We start from the raw sequence: 14,180 nt of genomic DNA, 5'->3' as shown, positions 1-14,180 counted from the left end.
TTGTGTGGAATGGGCTCACATCCTTCATGCATTGTTAATCATATCATCGTTATCCAGTTATGTTGCTGATGTAATAAGATTATCGTAATCTGTTGTACCAGATACATCGGACATCTGCAAACAATAAATAAATATACAAAGGCACTAAGGAGTCTTTCCTCTTGCAGACAGCCTCTACTCTGAATGTGGAAAAAAGAGGAAAAGTGATATATTTGAGCTTTGGTGGTCTAATGTGGCTTAACCAATTAAAAGTAGAGCATTCTCTTTCAAACTGAAAGCCCAGACCTGAATCCGAATGAGACTTAAGGCAAGTGCCCAAACCCTCAGTTTAAAGTATTAAATGATCACACAGAGCGGCCTCAGCAGGTGTGGCCCTCCTTCTCAAGGGTAAACACAGTTTTTTTAAACGATTTTAACATTTGACTTTCCCCTGAAATTAAGTAAAGAATTTCCTTGTAACCGAGAATAAAATAACCCAATCTAGTGTGTCAACATGTCATACACTCAACCTAAATGGCAGCCGGTCAACCCAGGAACTACATGAAATGCCTTTGACTGACAGCTCTTGATTCATAAGGCGCGTTTTTAGCAGGCTTTAAATACAGTGAGAGGGCGGGTGAGTATTTAAATTGGGTCACTAAATGAGCAAATTCTTAAAATGGAGGGAAGTTAGCTGCACTGACATTGATATCCACCAAAACCAAACATGGAAGTTGTGCTATCCGACACCCACATTATACTGGTAGAGAGTGTTTCTATACCATCTTTGTCCAGGAATGTGGTGAATACATTCCCCTTGGCAATTGATCCTAGTAGGGGCTTTGAAATTTAACTCTGGTAGCAGACAGAACTGTTTCCTCTTACTAATCTATGAGGTATTGAACCTTAAATCACAGCCAGCCAAGAGCGGAGTCCTATCAGATGGTGGAAAGTATGAATTTTCTCCAAAAAATAATCTTCTTTCAAATAAGAACAGCCAAGACCTTCATAATATGCTAATGTCCATCCACACACATGAGTCAAAAAAGCTTATGGTCTGAAATACCTCTGCCAGCTCTGTGCTCTAGTCTTTCCTCTCTTTGGCTTCTCCCCTCACCCTATGGTTGTCTAGACACCAAAGAATAATCTCCCCAACACTGGGCCCCAAAGACAGACTTCCATGTGGGGATCGCCTCACCCCAAACCCCCCTCCCTCCCCCCCATCCCTAAGGCTGCCCCACAGCTTCCTCCAGCAGCGTTGAGTTTCGCCACATCTAAGATGAATCAACACAATTCTCCTTAGATTCGGTCCATCTTTGGAATTGTATCAGATACGGTCATGTGATACATCTGTTACTAGGCTGGAATAATAATCATTTTAAATAGCAGACAGAGTAGAGCCATTTTAGGGGCTAAGAGGGGAGAGAAATCCACATAGAGCCCGTCATAATAAATTAATAAAATAAATTTAGATATTTAATAACGTTTATTCCTTTAAAATATATGGTTACCTATAACAGAATGGCAACATGTATACTGTTATTTCTAATTAAGTGTCCACTAAGGGTAGATTTACTGTATAGTTATCCCCAATTCTCATCTATGCAATTCCAATGAAGCACCTATATCAGGGGTCCCCAAACTACGGCCCGCGGGCCAAATGCGGCCCGCTTTTTATTGGCCCGCGGCCGATTTTAAAAAGATAATGTAATATGGCCCTTTGAATTTTTTTTTTTTTTTGCATTTCTTAGTTAACCCACTAGTGCAGGGGTGTCAAACACTGATTGATTGGCCCGTGGCACATTTTAAAAATATAATGTAATATGGCGCTTTTAATTTTTAAATAATTTAAATGCACTCATTATATTACAGAGAAATATGTCCCATAAAAGAAAATGAGCAACAAGCCCATCCCAGAGGACCCTGCGTAATATTTTATTTTAAATTAATATTATTATGGAAAATCCATGCGTCCTTCTCAAATAGCTTCTAATTCATCTGACACAGTGTCTCCATTTTTTTTCCATACAAAATTCTTCAGATTTAGCCTCTTAATTTCCCTCTCAAAGTGCACCAGATTCATGCATTTCGCTTTAAAAACTTTAAAAAATCTCCCAGGGGGGCATACCCCCGGATCCCCCTAGGAGGGTCGGGACCTCGGCTGGATACTATTTTCATCCTGCTGGACATTGGACGCAAAGGCAGAAAACACTGGGTGTAACATTGCCATATAAACAAGAGGGGAAATGTGTCTGTTTAATGTGCAAGGAAAGTGTTGCCGTGAAGAAGGATTACAATTTACGAAGACACTATGAAACTAAACATCAGAGCAGCTACATGTCCTGATAAATGTGTTATTTTTGCAAAGTGGCCCGGCCCTTCGTAGATTTTTCTGTATGTGGCCCTCAGTGAAAAAAGTTTGGGGACCCCTGACCTATATGAATAACCATTTCTATCAATCATTATATCTATCCATATATTGATCTATCCATCTATCTATCTATCTATCTATCTATCTATCTATCTATCTATCTATCTATCTATCTATCTATCTATCTATCTATCTATCTATCTATCTATCTATCTATCTATCTATCTATCTATCTATCTATCTATCTATCTATCTATAGTGATGGTATAACTTTGTTTGTGAGGCATTAGCCAAAACACAAATACCCACCTGTTTGTTAAATCTATAAAGATAAGAAAAAGCGGAGCAGGAGAGTCTAAAATCAGCCATCCCATGGACTGGGAAGGGGCAAAGGTCATAGGGACAGAGAGCAACAAGTTCCAACGTTGGATCAGGGAGGCAGTGGAGATCAGGAAACGGGCCCACCCAAGGAACAGTAAACCGGGACGAGGGGACATACATGCTGTCCCACACCTGGGATGCAGTTCTCCATAGAACGGACGGACAGCAGAGGACCAGCCGTCCTGCCTCTTCTGGCGGGACGGCTGGTTGTCTATAACATCAGCTGACACAACACGCGTCACAGCAACAGCTGACGCTTCTGAAGAAGACTGCAGGAAGTAGTCGAAACATGTCAAGGTACAAACAAATTAATACTAGTCTGTTTACATGAACATACAAGTTAATCTATAAAAAAGGTTTTCCAGGAAATTCACGATATAATGACATTTAACAAAATCGACAGTATATTAAGTTGAATAAATTGTATGCAATTTTATCGCACACTTCTTAAGGTCCCTACTCCCCACCTCTCTAACTTAACTACACAAAACCAACTCTCACATCATGGCACCGTATGGCACTCATAAAGAAACCAATTTAATTTCAAATGTCATCTTGCTGCTGCACATCTGGAAAATGAACAGACGCCTTTACCTTTTGATGGAGCTCCAAAAGTGGCACCCCCTGGTGCCTACAGTACAAAATGACGCCCTCTTTAGAGAAAGTAAACAAGATGAGAGTTGTTCTTTGAACTGAACAACTCTGGAGGGCACAACACAAGCTGAGACACATATCTTACATAATGCACAGGCCACCATTGTGCCGTTTTAGTCTTTTGTATGTCAACAAGCATGCGCACATTGCTTTTTCTCATCCACAACTCCAGCATACTTTGGCTTCTCCCCGATTAATTTTTATTTTTTATAAAACCATATTTTGTCCTGTTCTGTCAACTCTATTTTTAGTCATGTCTTCACAGTGAATCTGCCCTAAAGCTGAGTCCCAGCTTCTGTCCAGCTCCATTGGAGTGGAGATGATAGCTGACTCACATATTCATTAACACACACATGGCTGAACACACTTCCACAAATAAACAACGCTATTGATGTAAGGAAGGCAAGCGCATAAAGACACACAAACATGCACGGATGCACACACAAGCAAACAACTAAATGCATGATGCACCTGATCACTTGCAAAATGCCAGAAAATTCTCCTCTCAAATTAGGGCTATACAAAAGGATTGATAATCACTTATTGTTGCCACATTTTGGAATGATTTCTCTCAAAAAACTACAATATTGCTAGGTCATTTCCTTAAAGGGACAGTAAGTTAAAAAAATAAACACTTGTCCAAATGGTCACCAGAGACAGTCATGCTGTCCCCAAGAAGTGACAGCAGATAAGTGCAATCCCTGCTATAAAAAGACCAGCTGACACAGTCAACTAATGCCTATAGATACACATACAGACACCATGGCACTTCACAGACCAACAGACAGACATACTATTTTGATGCAGGGAATGCACTGAAGAAACACAGCACACCATTTTGCTGTCCCGTGACCTTTTCTGACACGCATACAGATGCCATGACGCGTTGGCACATGGTGTAACTGGAACCAGTGGGCATGACAGAAAGTGTTTTTCCCCAGGGAAATAGTGAAAATTATCATCATATAATAATTGTAAAGAAATGGCTGGCTTAAGCAAACGGACCACTATTACCCCACAGCTCAGTATCTCCCAATGCATACTGACACCAGAGGCCTCTCCTGGCGAAATTTAGCAGAGGAAAGAGCCAATAGGACAGTGAAGGTTATATGGCCGAATGTGCTAATAAGGATATTTTCTCTCAAAATACATAGACAGAAAAATAGCAAATCAGTGATGTTGTCTTTATTGTACGAAAAACAGTATGCAGCATTTGTTCAGTAGTAGTAAATTCATATAAACGTATGGGAGATAGTAAACATGAACATGTGAAATTGAAAACCCTGAAAAAATTCTCAAAAATAATTTGTTTTCATATCATGTTCCTGACTCATAAACAATTTTCATAGTATGTGGATTAATGTGGGGTATTGTAAGGCGTGTGTTTATCTCATAACACTCTCATTCTAGTCTGACATCTTTGCTCTCTTGTTAGACGCTGACTTGGTTTTCGGGTTCTTCACCTTTCCAATTTCCTCTGTCTTGATTTTTATTTTCTTGCCCACTAGCCTTGTTTCTTCCTCACTGTTGTCCTCTTTGCGCGGCTGCTTCAGATGTGGCATTTCTTTGAGCTTTTGAAACTTCTTGAGGTCAGCACAGAACAACACCTGAAATCAGGCAAATACACTGTGGTTATATCGAACAGGATCGAAGAGACATGACGGATACCGAATGGTAAAACTCACCGACTGTGCCCAACCAGCATAAGGACCCCACAGTTTTCTGAAAAAATCCCCTGTGTACAGATATTACATTGGAAATTGTATTACAAAATTCAACGTTACCATAATTCTGTGTTAACAATGATGATAGATGTACGAATACTAACCAAGGTCTCGGTGAAGTTTATCCGTGATGCTCTTTGGTCCGTTGCCAGAAGCATAGTTGTAGTCACGTTTAGCAATCTGCCACACATGTGTGTCTATGGGCACGGCCTCTGCTTTATCCAGGGACATCAGACACGCACAGTCTGCCACCTACAGGCAGACCCATAGCCTCAATCACAAGGTACTATTACAAGTTAACTTCATTTCAGGAAAATATAAAAGGCAAACAAGTTTTTCTTCTCCACTCTACCTTGGTGCCCACACCAGGGAGAGTTCGAAGGGCTTCACGGGCCTGCGGGTATGGGACACTGCGTAGTCCTTCAAGCCACTGGAACCCGTGGGTGTCCAAAATCTGCTTCGCACTCTGCTGAAGGAACCGAGCTCTGTATCCAAAACCGAGATCCCTGAGACACGCCTCTACGCTGTTGTCTGACAATGTGCAGGGCAGAAAAATACAGGAAAATTAACATGTAGAACTTTTGTGATTTGAAAGTTAAGTAAATTCCAATCTACTAACCCCTTAAAATAGCAAGTGAACATGACTCTCCACGTGTCAAAAGCATATCCTTTTTTTCTACATTGTTAAATGTCTCAATTTCTCATTGTACGGCCGCATGAAATTATTTACGCACTTGAAAGAATACGCAAAAAAGACAGGGTAATGTGACCTATCTGTCATGAAACCTGGAGCCAGTGAATGAAGTTGGACATACTGTATTGTTGCATTGAATATGCAGAATGCAAATCAAGCCTTGTGCTTGTTTTTTCTACCATTATACCACTGAACTGTGACAAAAGTGAAGGGACAAATGACATTGTTGGGTACCCAAGAGAACCCAGGGTCCTGACCCAGTTGTTAACCCTGCATAACTGATACCAATGTTCTTCAAAGATTGTAAACAGGGGTGTTAGAAATAGCACCTGCGAGCGCAGACAGGGAGGGAAAGTTGTGGTATGAGGTTTGATCCAGTTGGCACAGTGGGGCGCCCAGCGCCTGACACAGCCTCTCCACCATGCCCTGGATACGAGAGATATGGTTGTTAGAGGTGCAAATGAAGGAAAACAGGCATTCAATGGGGTCCTGGCGCAGCATTCTCACACCTGAGGAGAAACAAAAAAGACAACATTTCATAAAACAAATATATAGGCTTAGTCTAGTACTTACTTACTGTGTAATAACAATTGAATTCATGTAGGCACAAACACAAATGTTTACCGGTGAAGATGTCTGCAATGCGCTTGAAGTGGGGGTCTGCTGCACCCCAGTCTTTATACAGGTCCTCCAGCTTGACACCCAGCTGGAAGTAATCTCTCAGCATCTCCTCTTCCTTCTCATCAGTCACCGCCACCAGCTCCTCTTCTTCCTTCTTCAAAGCTCCTTTGAATCTCTTCTCTGGCCTTTTGACAGTCTGGAGAGAAGCACCACCTCTCCTCCTCTCACCCCCCACCCCATGGACGTCTTGGTTTTTGTAAACGTGGTACCAAACCGTATCATCTGTCTGAGTCAGAGTCCAAACTCGCCCTCCCATCACTCCGGTCCAGTGGCCCTCTGCAGTTTCTCTCCAGCTGTGGGTTAAATATGTTAATACAAAAGACAGTGGGGTAGGTCCTGTTGATCGTGATGCTGACACACACAGGCTCCACCGTCTGACCAAACAAACAAACCTACCGGAAAGATTGTCCACAGGCGAGAGTGAGATCCAGACGCAGCTCTGACTTTGCACAGGCCAGAGATCTCCACATCTTTGCCCCCGATGACAACACGACGTGTATAGCCATAACTGTTTTAACGTTAGCAGTTAGGCTACCTTACTGACTATTTAGAGGTAAAAAAAAACGAATTAACCCAGTGCACCTGTGGTATAAAAGCCATGGTGCGATCCAGTTGGGGTGCCACAAACCCCTATAAATGGCCTATAAATTCATTTAAAGTGATTTTACGCGGAGTAACAATTTCACTGTGCGAGTGAACTTACGGCAGCCGCTGTAATAACTTTCGCAGAGTTGTTTGAGCTTGGTTCGATAATGATGGGCAACAAAGACCTTACACAGCGTTGAAAAGCTATATGCATATTTGAGAAGAAAAGTTTTCGAAGAAAGCAGTCTTAACGCTCATTAAAATTTGAACTGTTATCTAATATTAATACGAAGTTATGTCAGTCCCAATTTCATGTAAATAATTATCCTAAACTGATTAAATGTCAACCTGACGCAACATTACACAGATTCCGGTAGCCCCTCACTAGCTGATGTCAACACAGTTGCTGATTGGCTCTCTCGAGCGTAGTAGGCTGCAACTTCATTCAAGCTCTTTCGCGATTGGTCAACGTCATCCAGGAAGTCGGCCTTCCTATTTTTACCAGCAGGGAAATCGTGCACCGAGGTCTCGGTGGCGTGTCTGTGTGGTAGCGAATAAAGCCGGTGAACACGGTGGGAAAATGGCGGATACGTTGACACTTTTCACTTCCATTGGACTCAGTGAGCAGAAAGCGAAAGAAACACTGAAGAATGAGGCGCTGAGCTCTTCGCTGAGGGACGCTATTACTCAGGTACGACCCTCTGGTAGACCGCGAGGCGGAAAGTCAGCTGTGAAATGTGACTGAAAGTCATAGCTTGTCTAACATGTTGTATCCACTTTCAGTTCTGCCTACTTATGTCATTATAGCTTTTGAGTTTTAGTTGTGGCAGGGTTCCCTGCACTTTGAATGTTTCTGGTTGTTTGCAGACCAAGATAAAGCCAACTGTAATAGTAGTAATAGTATCACTGTATGCTCTAGCTATAAGTCCAGCAGCTCTTTTTATACTATCTATGCTCTTGACACATAGGGCTTCAACATTTTTAGTAGAAAAATAATTATTCTGGGCTTTTCTAATTTTTTTAAACTTGATTTTTCAATCACATAATGATATGCTTTTATGTTAGGGGCTCACAAATAGCATACAACATATTATAACTATGTTGTGATTCACAATATACAGTTACAATACACTGAAACAGCTCCACTATACATAAAAGTAAGTGTGCAAGGCTGCAATTTAGAAGTAGTGACAGACTATTTCACATTTGCTTCCAACAGGTCCAGCATGTCCATGGGGCGTCAGGGATGGACAAAGCCATGGGGACACTGCTTTATAGCATGGTCTCTCGCCTTAAAGACACCAAACGCCTTGCATTCCTTTCAGACACCATAGCTCAGAGTAAAATCTGTACAGAGCTACAGCTGGCAGGTAATTTCTGGATTTTTTTTTACACGTTACCACCATGGCTCCACCCTTGTTTCAACCTGACTGGCTGTAACCAAACCTGAGTGACCATGAACAAAATGTAAAGACATTTAATGATCTTTTTCCAATGGGTGATTTACAAATAGATCCCAATCAAAAGCTTTTTTAAAATTGTATTAAGTGTATAAATTGCAATTACTTACCTATCAGCTATCACTGATCTCACACAATCTTTTTTTTTTTTCACAGCTGCACTGGACTTTGTGAAGAGCCATCCTCAGGACCCCATCAACCAGAAGGAGTTTGATGCAACATGTGGAGTGGGTGTGGTAACAACACCGGAGCAGGTTGAAGATGCAGTAAGTGCTTGAGCTCACATTGCCCAGACATGTTTGTGTATGTATTTTACAAGCTTCAGTGGTCACGGTGTGTTCAGTGACAGTGGAATGTCGCGCAGGTCGAGACGGTACTCAAGAAGCACAAGGAACAGCTGTGTAAGGAGAGGTACCACTTCAACATGGGACTACTGATGGGTATGACCTCACGCTTAATTAGTTTGATATTTTTGAAGCCCATTTAATCCCAACGGAGGCGAACAGAATGTCTCACTGAGCCTTTTTGTGTCTGTCGCAGGAGAGGCGCGCTCTGCTCTGAAATGGGCCGACGGAAAGGTCATCAAAAATGAAGTGGACTTGCAGGTGTGTTTTTGGAAAAGAGAATATTGTTAAAAGTCGGATGTCCATTGTTTTGATTGAATATAAGTCTCTGGGGTTGTTATTCCGCTGTTTAACATAGCTAATTCTGGTTTTTGTCTTAAAGGTCCTCCACCTCTTAGGACCCAAGACGGAGGCTGACCTGGAGAAGAAAGCCAAGGTAACACACCTCACCTTGTTTCTATGAATAGTTGGACACTTTGGTAGTTGTAGCTTCATACTTACTGTTTGATATTGTATTTAAATGAAGAGTGGTATTAATCTCCTTATTTATCTTGTCTGCTAGAACGCAAACAACTTTTTTTCTCTCAATATGTATAACAATTCCTGTAATTGTACACTGCATTTTGATGGTTTTAATTCATCTGCGATTAATATTTAATCATTTTGCAGCCCCAGAAAGCTAAAGTCCCAGAGAATAAGGCAAAGGCGAAGAAAGAAGAGGTGGCAATGAATGGTAAGCTGCAGGCGAAGTAGACGTTGGACAGCAGTCAAATAAATGGTTTGTTCTTGTCAAATGTATTGTTTATTTTTTTTAAAGACTGTGTGTTGGTTGTTTAGGTGATGTGATGACTGGAGAGGGAAAGTCGCTAATGGAGCAGCTCAGAGGAGAGGCACTGAAGTTCCATAAACCAGGTGAGAAGTGGTCACCTGAACAATAAGATCACGTTCATGATGGGAGGAATAGCTTTTTATTGCCAATTTCCATAATCGGGATTATCGGGAATACTTTCACATAAGTGATTTAAAAAAATAAAAAATTACCTCCCATGTTGATTTCATTATTTCATTTAAATTGTGTCTGGTGATAATCCCTCATCCTTCCAATCATTTCTAAATGCTTAACCTGTCACCATGGTTGAAGGTATGGCCTCCCATTATTAAAGCCAGGATAATCTTGACTTGTAAATGTTTTACTTTTTTATATGGTCAAGTATGGTCTATGGCTCTATGCCAAGTTCTACTTACACCGGTTGTTCTTTTTAGCTTCATGCTTGATGTAAAAAAAATTCAAATAATTTTCTCACTTTGTTTTTTCATCCTTCCATCATCCAGGTGAGAACTATAAAACTGAGGGCTACGTGGTCACACCAAACACAATGAACTTGCTTAAAAAGCACCTCGAGATCACTGGGGCACAGGTACACACTTTACCATGCAGAAGAAACACTTGATTCTGTAAATTATATATGTATATAGATGTTTTAACCTTTTGAATTTCCGTTTAGATCCGTACTCGTTTTCCTCCTGAGCCCAACGGCATCCTACATATTGGACATGCCAAAGCCATTAACTTCAATTTTGGCTATGCAAAGGTACGGCTCCTTCTGTCCTTTATCACTACCTCATATTAAGCTCATCTTTCGTTCAGCTGTTTCCTCTAAACCTTGTCTCTTCCTGTAGGCAAACAACGGAATTTGTTTCTTGAGGTACGATGACACCAATCCAGAGAAAGAAGAGGAGAAATACTTCACTGCTATTAAGGACATGGTGGAGTGGCTTGGTGAGTTTGAAACCTGATCATTTACAGCACTTTGATTTGTTGCTCGTGTTGTCTGGTAAACTCTACCATCATAAAGATAGTTTCTGATCAATGATTCTGTATTACACAGGCTACGAACCTTACGCTGTCACACACGCATCGGACAACTTTCAGCAACTCTACGACCTCGCTGTGGATCTGGTTCGCAGGTGAGCATAGCAGCTATGTGTACGTGTTGGCCAGTTTTTCACAAGCCAGTGGATGGTGTTTGAACACCCCCCCCCCCTTGCCTTTCTTCAGGGGTCATGCGTATGTGTGCCACCAGAAAGGAGAGGAACTGAAGGGCCATAACGTTCCTCCATCACCCTGGAGGGAGCGGCCCATTGAGGAGTCCCTGGTGTTGTTTGAGAGGATGAAGAAGGGCCTGTTTGCAGAAGGAGAGGCTACACTTAGGATGAAGATGGTCATGGAGGATGGGAAGATGGACCCCGTGGCATACCGAATCAAATACACGACGCATCATCGGACAGGAGATGAATGGTATGAAAACCTGAACTGTTTTACTTTTTTAGTTTAATTTCTATACAATATCCGTATCACAACAAGCTGTCTTGTACTTACACTTGCTTCTTATATTTCTCTGCAGGTGCATCTATCCTACTTATGACTATACCCACTGTCTGTGTGACTCTATTGAAAATATCACACACTCACTGTGTACCAAAGAGTTCCAGGCCAGGTATACGCAACTTCTTTGTTGATCTTTTGTAGTTCAGCTGTGTCCTATTTTCTTGGAGAAATACAAACGCAAACCTTTTTTGGTTCTCTTTGTTTCTGTGACAGGCGTTCATCATATTTCTGGCTGTGTAACGCTCTGGATGTGTATTGCCCCGTTCAGTGGGAATATGGGCGCCTAAACCTCACCTACACTGTTGTGTCCAAAAGGAAAATCATCAAACTGGTAGAGAGCAACGTTGTCAGGTGAAATAGCATTTATTTTTGCCAAGTTGCCATTCTATTAGTTATTCATTTGAATAACATTACAATATTACAGTCTTTATCACAAGTCCTTTTGAGCTGTCTTTGTAACTGTAGAGGAAATCTTTCTTTATTACAGCGACTGGGATGATCCCCGACTCTTCACTTTGACTGCGCTTAGGAGAAGAGGTTTCCCATCAGTGGCAATTAACAACTTTTGCGCACGGGTATGCAGAATAGATGGATGAACATTCGGTATTGAATTCCCTAATGCATGTATAAGGATGCAGCTGCTGTGTAATATAATGATTCCTCTGCTGGCAGGTTGGAGTCACAGTATCCCAGACAACGATGGAGCCCCACCTTCTGGAGTCATGTGTGAGGGACGTGCTGAACGACACAGCGCCCAGAGCCATGGCCGTGCTGGAACCACTCAAAGTCACCATAACTAACCTTCCAGAGAACTCAAAGGTTTTAAACCCAATTTACGCAGAAATTATACATTAAACTTCTCTCCTCTTCTCTTGTTCCGTCTTTGACATGATATTTAACATCGTGGGCGCTTAGTCATCCTGATGTCCTCCTCTTCTGTTTCAGTCAGAAATACGAGTACCAAACTTTCCTGCCATTGAGGCCAAGGGCAGCCACACGGTTCCATTAACGCGCACAGTCTTCATCGAACAAAGTGACTTCAGAGAGGTAAGAGAGAAAAAAACTAAATAAATACCTCTGCCTTACCGTTTTTGTAAATTTGTTTGGATTATTGACAGGAGATAATGATGATAACTGCTTTTTCAGGTGATGGAAAAGGGCTACAAGCGCCTGACCCCAGAACAGCCTGTAGGTCTAAGGCATGCTGGGTATGTCATCTCAGTCCAGAAGATCATCAAGGTAAGACTACAGATGATTCAAAGATGTTTTTCTCCAGGTGTGGAGAGAATCAGGCAGGACTAGAAATTATGCCCCCTGTCCATTTCCCATTTAATGAAGTCAAAGTTATGTTTGATAGTTTACCAGAGCTATGTAAAATACTGTCTTTTTACCTACCGCCTTACAACATGCCCTGCTGACCTCCACCTTGTCTCTCAGGATGCTCAGGGTAAAGTGGTAGAACTGGAAGTGAACTGTAGCAGTTCTGAGTCTGCAGAGAAACCAAAGGCCTTCATCCACTGGGTCAGTGAGCCGCTGGTGTGCGAAGTACGCCTCTATGAAAGACTGTAAGTCACAAAGAGAAACCACCTACTGTCATACTCAACCAACACTCATATGTAGAAAACTCACTTAATCAAATGTTCCTCACTGTCTTTGTAGGTTCATGCACAAACATCCTGAGGATCCATCTGAAGTGCCCAATGGCTTCCTCAGTGACATCAACCCTGTGAGTACCTCTGAACTCCTTTGACAGAAGGCCTGTTTGGATGAACTGAAATATATTTCATTGTGCTTAGTGATTGTCTCATGTATTTGTCCTTTTTGTCATTTAGAATTCCCTGCAGAAGATCAGCAGTGCCTTAGTAGATATTTCAGTCAAGGGAGCAAAAGTGTTTGACAAGTTCCAGTTTGAGAGAGTTGGTTACTTCTCCATGGACCCCGACAGCACCGCAGACAAGGTACATTAAGACAAAACAACTTGTACTGTTGTACAGTATAAGTTATTTATACTGAAACTGTTCTTTATTACACATGCTTATTAAGCTCCTATAAGAAAGTTTTAGGGTTAACGTAATCTTTCTTTTCCCCACAGCTTGTCTTCAACAGAACGGTCACCCTCAAGGAAGACCCTGGGAAGATCTGATTGACTGAGATCAAGCCACACTTGCTGCTTCCCATGAGCCCAGATACATGTCCAAGTTGTTTGCATCAATTACTGTGTAATATCAGCAAGAGCTCTGACTGCTTAGGCTGAGACTGACTAAAAGATTAGACTTCAAAAAAATACTGCAGTATAACTTTACTTAGGCATCCTAGTTTTACCTCAGCTAAGATGATCTGAAATTACCGTGTTTCCTAGTTGTTCAATGTATGCAACTGTGTTCATTGTTCAAAAAGTTCCTCTGGTATGTTATCTCAATATCTGCTCTAAGCTGGTCTTACACGTAGGGGATGCTCTCAAATGCCAAACATGACTTACAAAAGTGGCAAATTAATGCCAAACACCATGTTTTTTTCTAAGACTCCGAATGGTGCAAATGGGTCCTTTTTGATAGGAGACAAGAATAAATAATACAACTTAAAACTGCAATGTCTTTGTTAATACCTTAAAGTCCTAACACAATCCTAAAACTAGGGGTGGTTGATGGTAATTGGTTATGTGTGTGATTACCTAACTGGTAGAGATATTCACTGATGATTTCACTCAGACAAGTAATACCTTTTGAACCCAGTCAAATTATGTTATTTAAATAAATGGATAATGTAAAATTTCCAAGGAAATAATTAATATATTTTTCAACATTGCTTTCTGTGGCTTACTTGACTTTTTTGTTAAGTGATATTATCTGCATCTGCAATCAGTCAAATATTGAAAGGATAAATGATATTGGACAAGTACTGGTCAAAAATGAATCTAT

At 41.3% G+C, this 14,180-nt stretch overlaps 2 protein-coding genes across 3 annotated transcripts; one reads left to right on the top strand and one right to left on the bottom strand.

The window, feature by feature from the left end:
• Window positions 1-4,555: 4,555 nt before the first annotated feature.
• Window positions 4,556-7,394, bottom strand: ogg1 (8-oxoguanine DNA glycosylase). 2 transcript variants are annotated; one of them, XM_080031052.1, is made up of 7 exons: window positions 6,881-7,394; window positions 6,428-6,777; window positions 6,133-6,312; window positions 5,462-5,640; window positions 5,214-5,361; window positions 5,071-5,120; window positions 4,556-4,992 (listed from the first exon to the last, which is right to left on the bottom strand). In XM_080031052.1, exons 1-7 carry the CDS (start codon window positions 6,988-6,990, stop codon window positions 4,792-4,794), a joined length of 1,218 nt encoding a protein of 405 aa, XP_079887178.1. In that variant the 5' UTR covers window positions 6,991-7,394; the 3' UTR covers window positions 4,556-4,791. The 2 variants fall into 2 exon arrangements, with proteins under 2 accessions (XP_079887178.1, XP_079887179.1); XM_080031053.1 differs by having other exon boundaries at window positions 4,800-4,992; window positions 5,071-5,107.
• A 185-nt stretch (window positions 7,395-7,579) lies between these two features.
• Window positions 7,580-13,865, top strand: qars1 (glutaminyl-tRNA synthetase 1). The gene is made up of 23 exons (XM_080031044.1): window positions 7,580-7,760; window positions 8,289-8,439; window positions 8,686-8,795; window positions 8,894-8,969; window positions 9,070-9,134; window positions 9,256-9,309; window positions 9,543-9,606; window positions 9,711-9,785; window positions 10,206-10,291; window positions 10,379-10,465; window positions 10,554-10,653; window positions 10,763-10,841; window positions 10,933-11,172; window positions 11,279-11,371; window positions 11,476-11,613; window positions 11,750-11,837; window positions 11,935-12,081; window positions 12,208-12,309; window positions 12,409-12,501; window positions 12,700-12,827; window positions 12,922-12,988; window positions 13,095-13,220; window positions 13,355-13,865. Exons 1-23 carry the CDS (start codon window positions 7,650-7,652, stop codon window positions 13,403-13,405), a joined length of 2,331 nt encoding a protein of 776 aa, XP_079887170.1. The 5' UTR covers window positions 7,580-7,649; the 3' UTR covers window positions 13,406-13,865.
• The last annotated feature ends 315 nt before the right edge of the window (window positions 13,866-14,180 follow it).

The sequence above is a fragment of the Ammodytes marinus genome (assembly GCF_949987685.1).
Source record: "Ammodytes marinus genome assembly, chromosome: 7".
NCBI classification, from domain to species: domain Eukaryota; kingdom Metazoa; phylum Chordata; class Actinopteri; order Uranoscopiformes; family Ammodytidae; genus Ammodytes; species Ammodytes marinus.
This window is presented reverse-complemented; position numbering and strand designations above follow the sequence as displayed.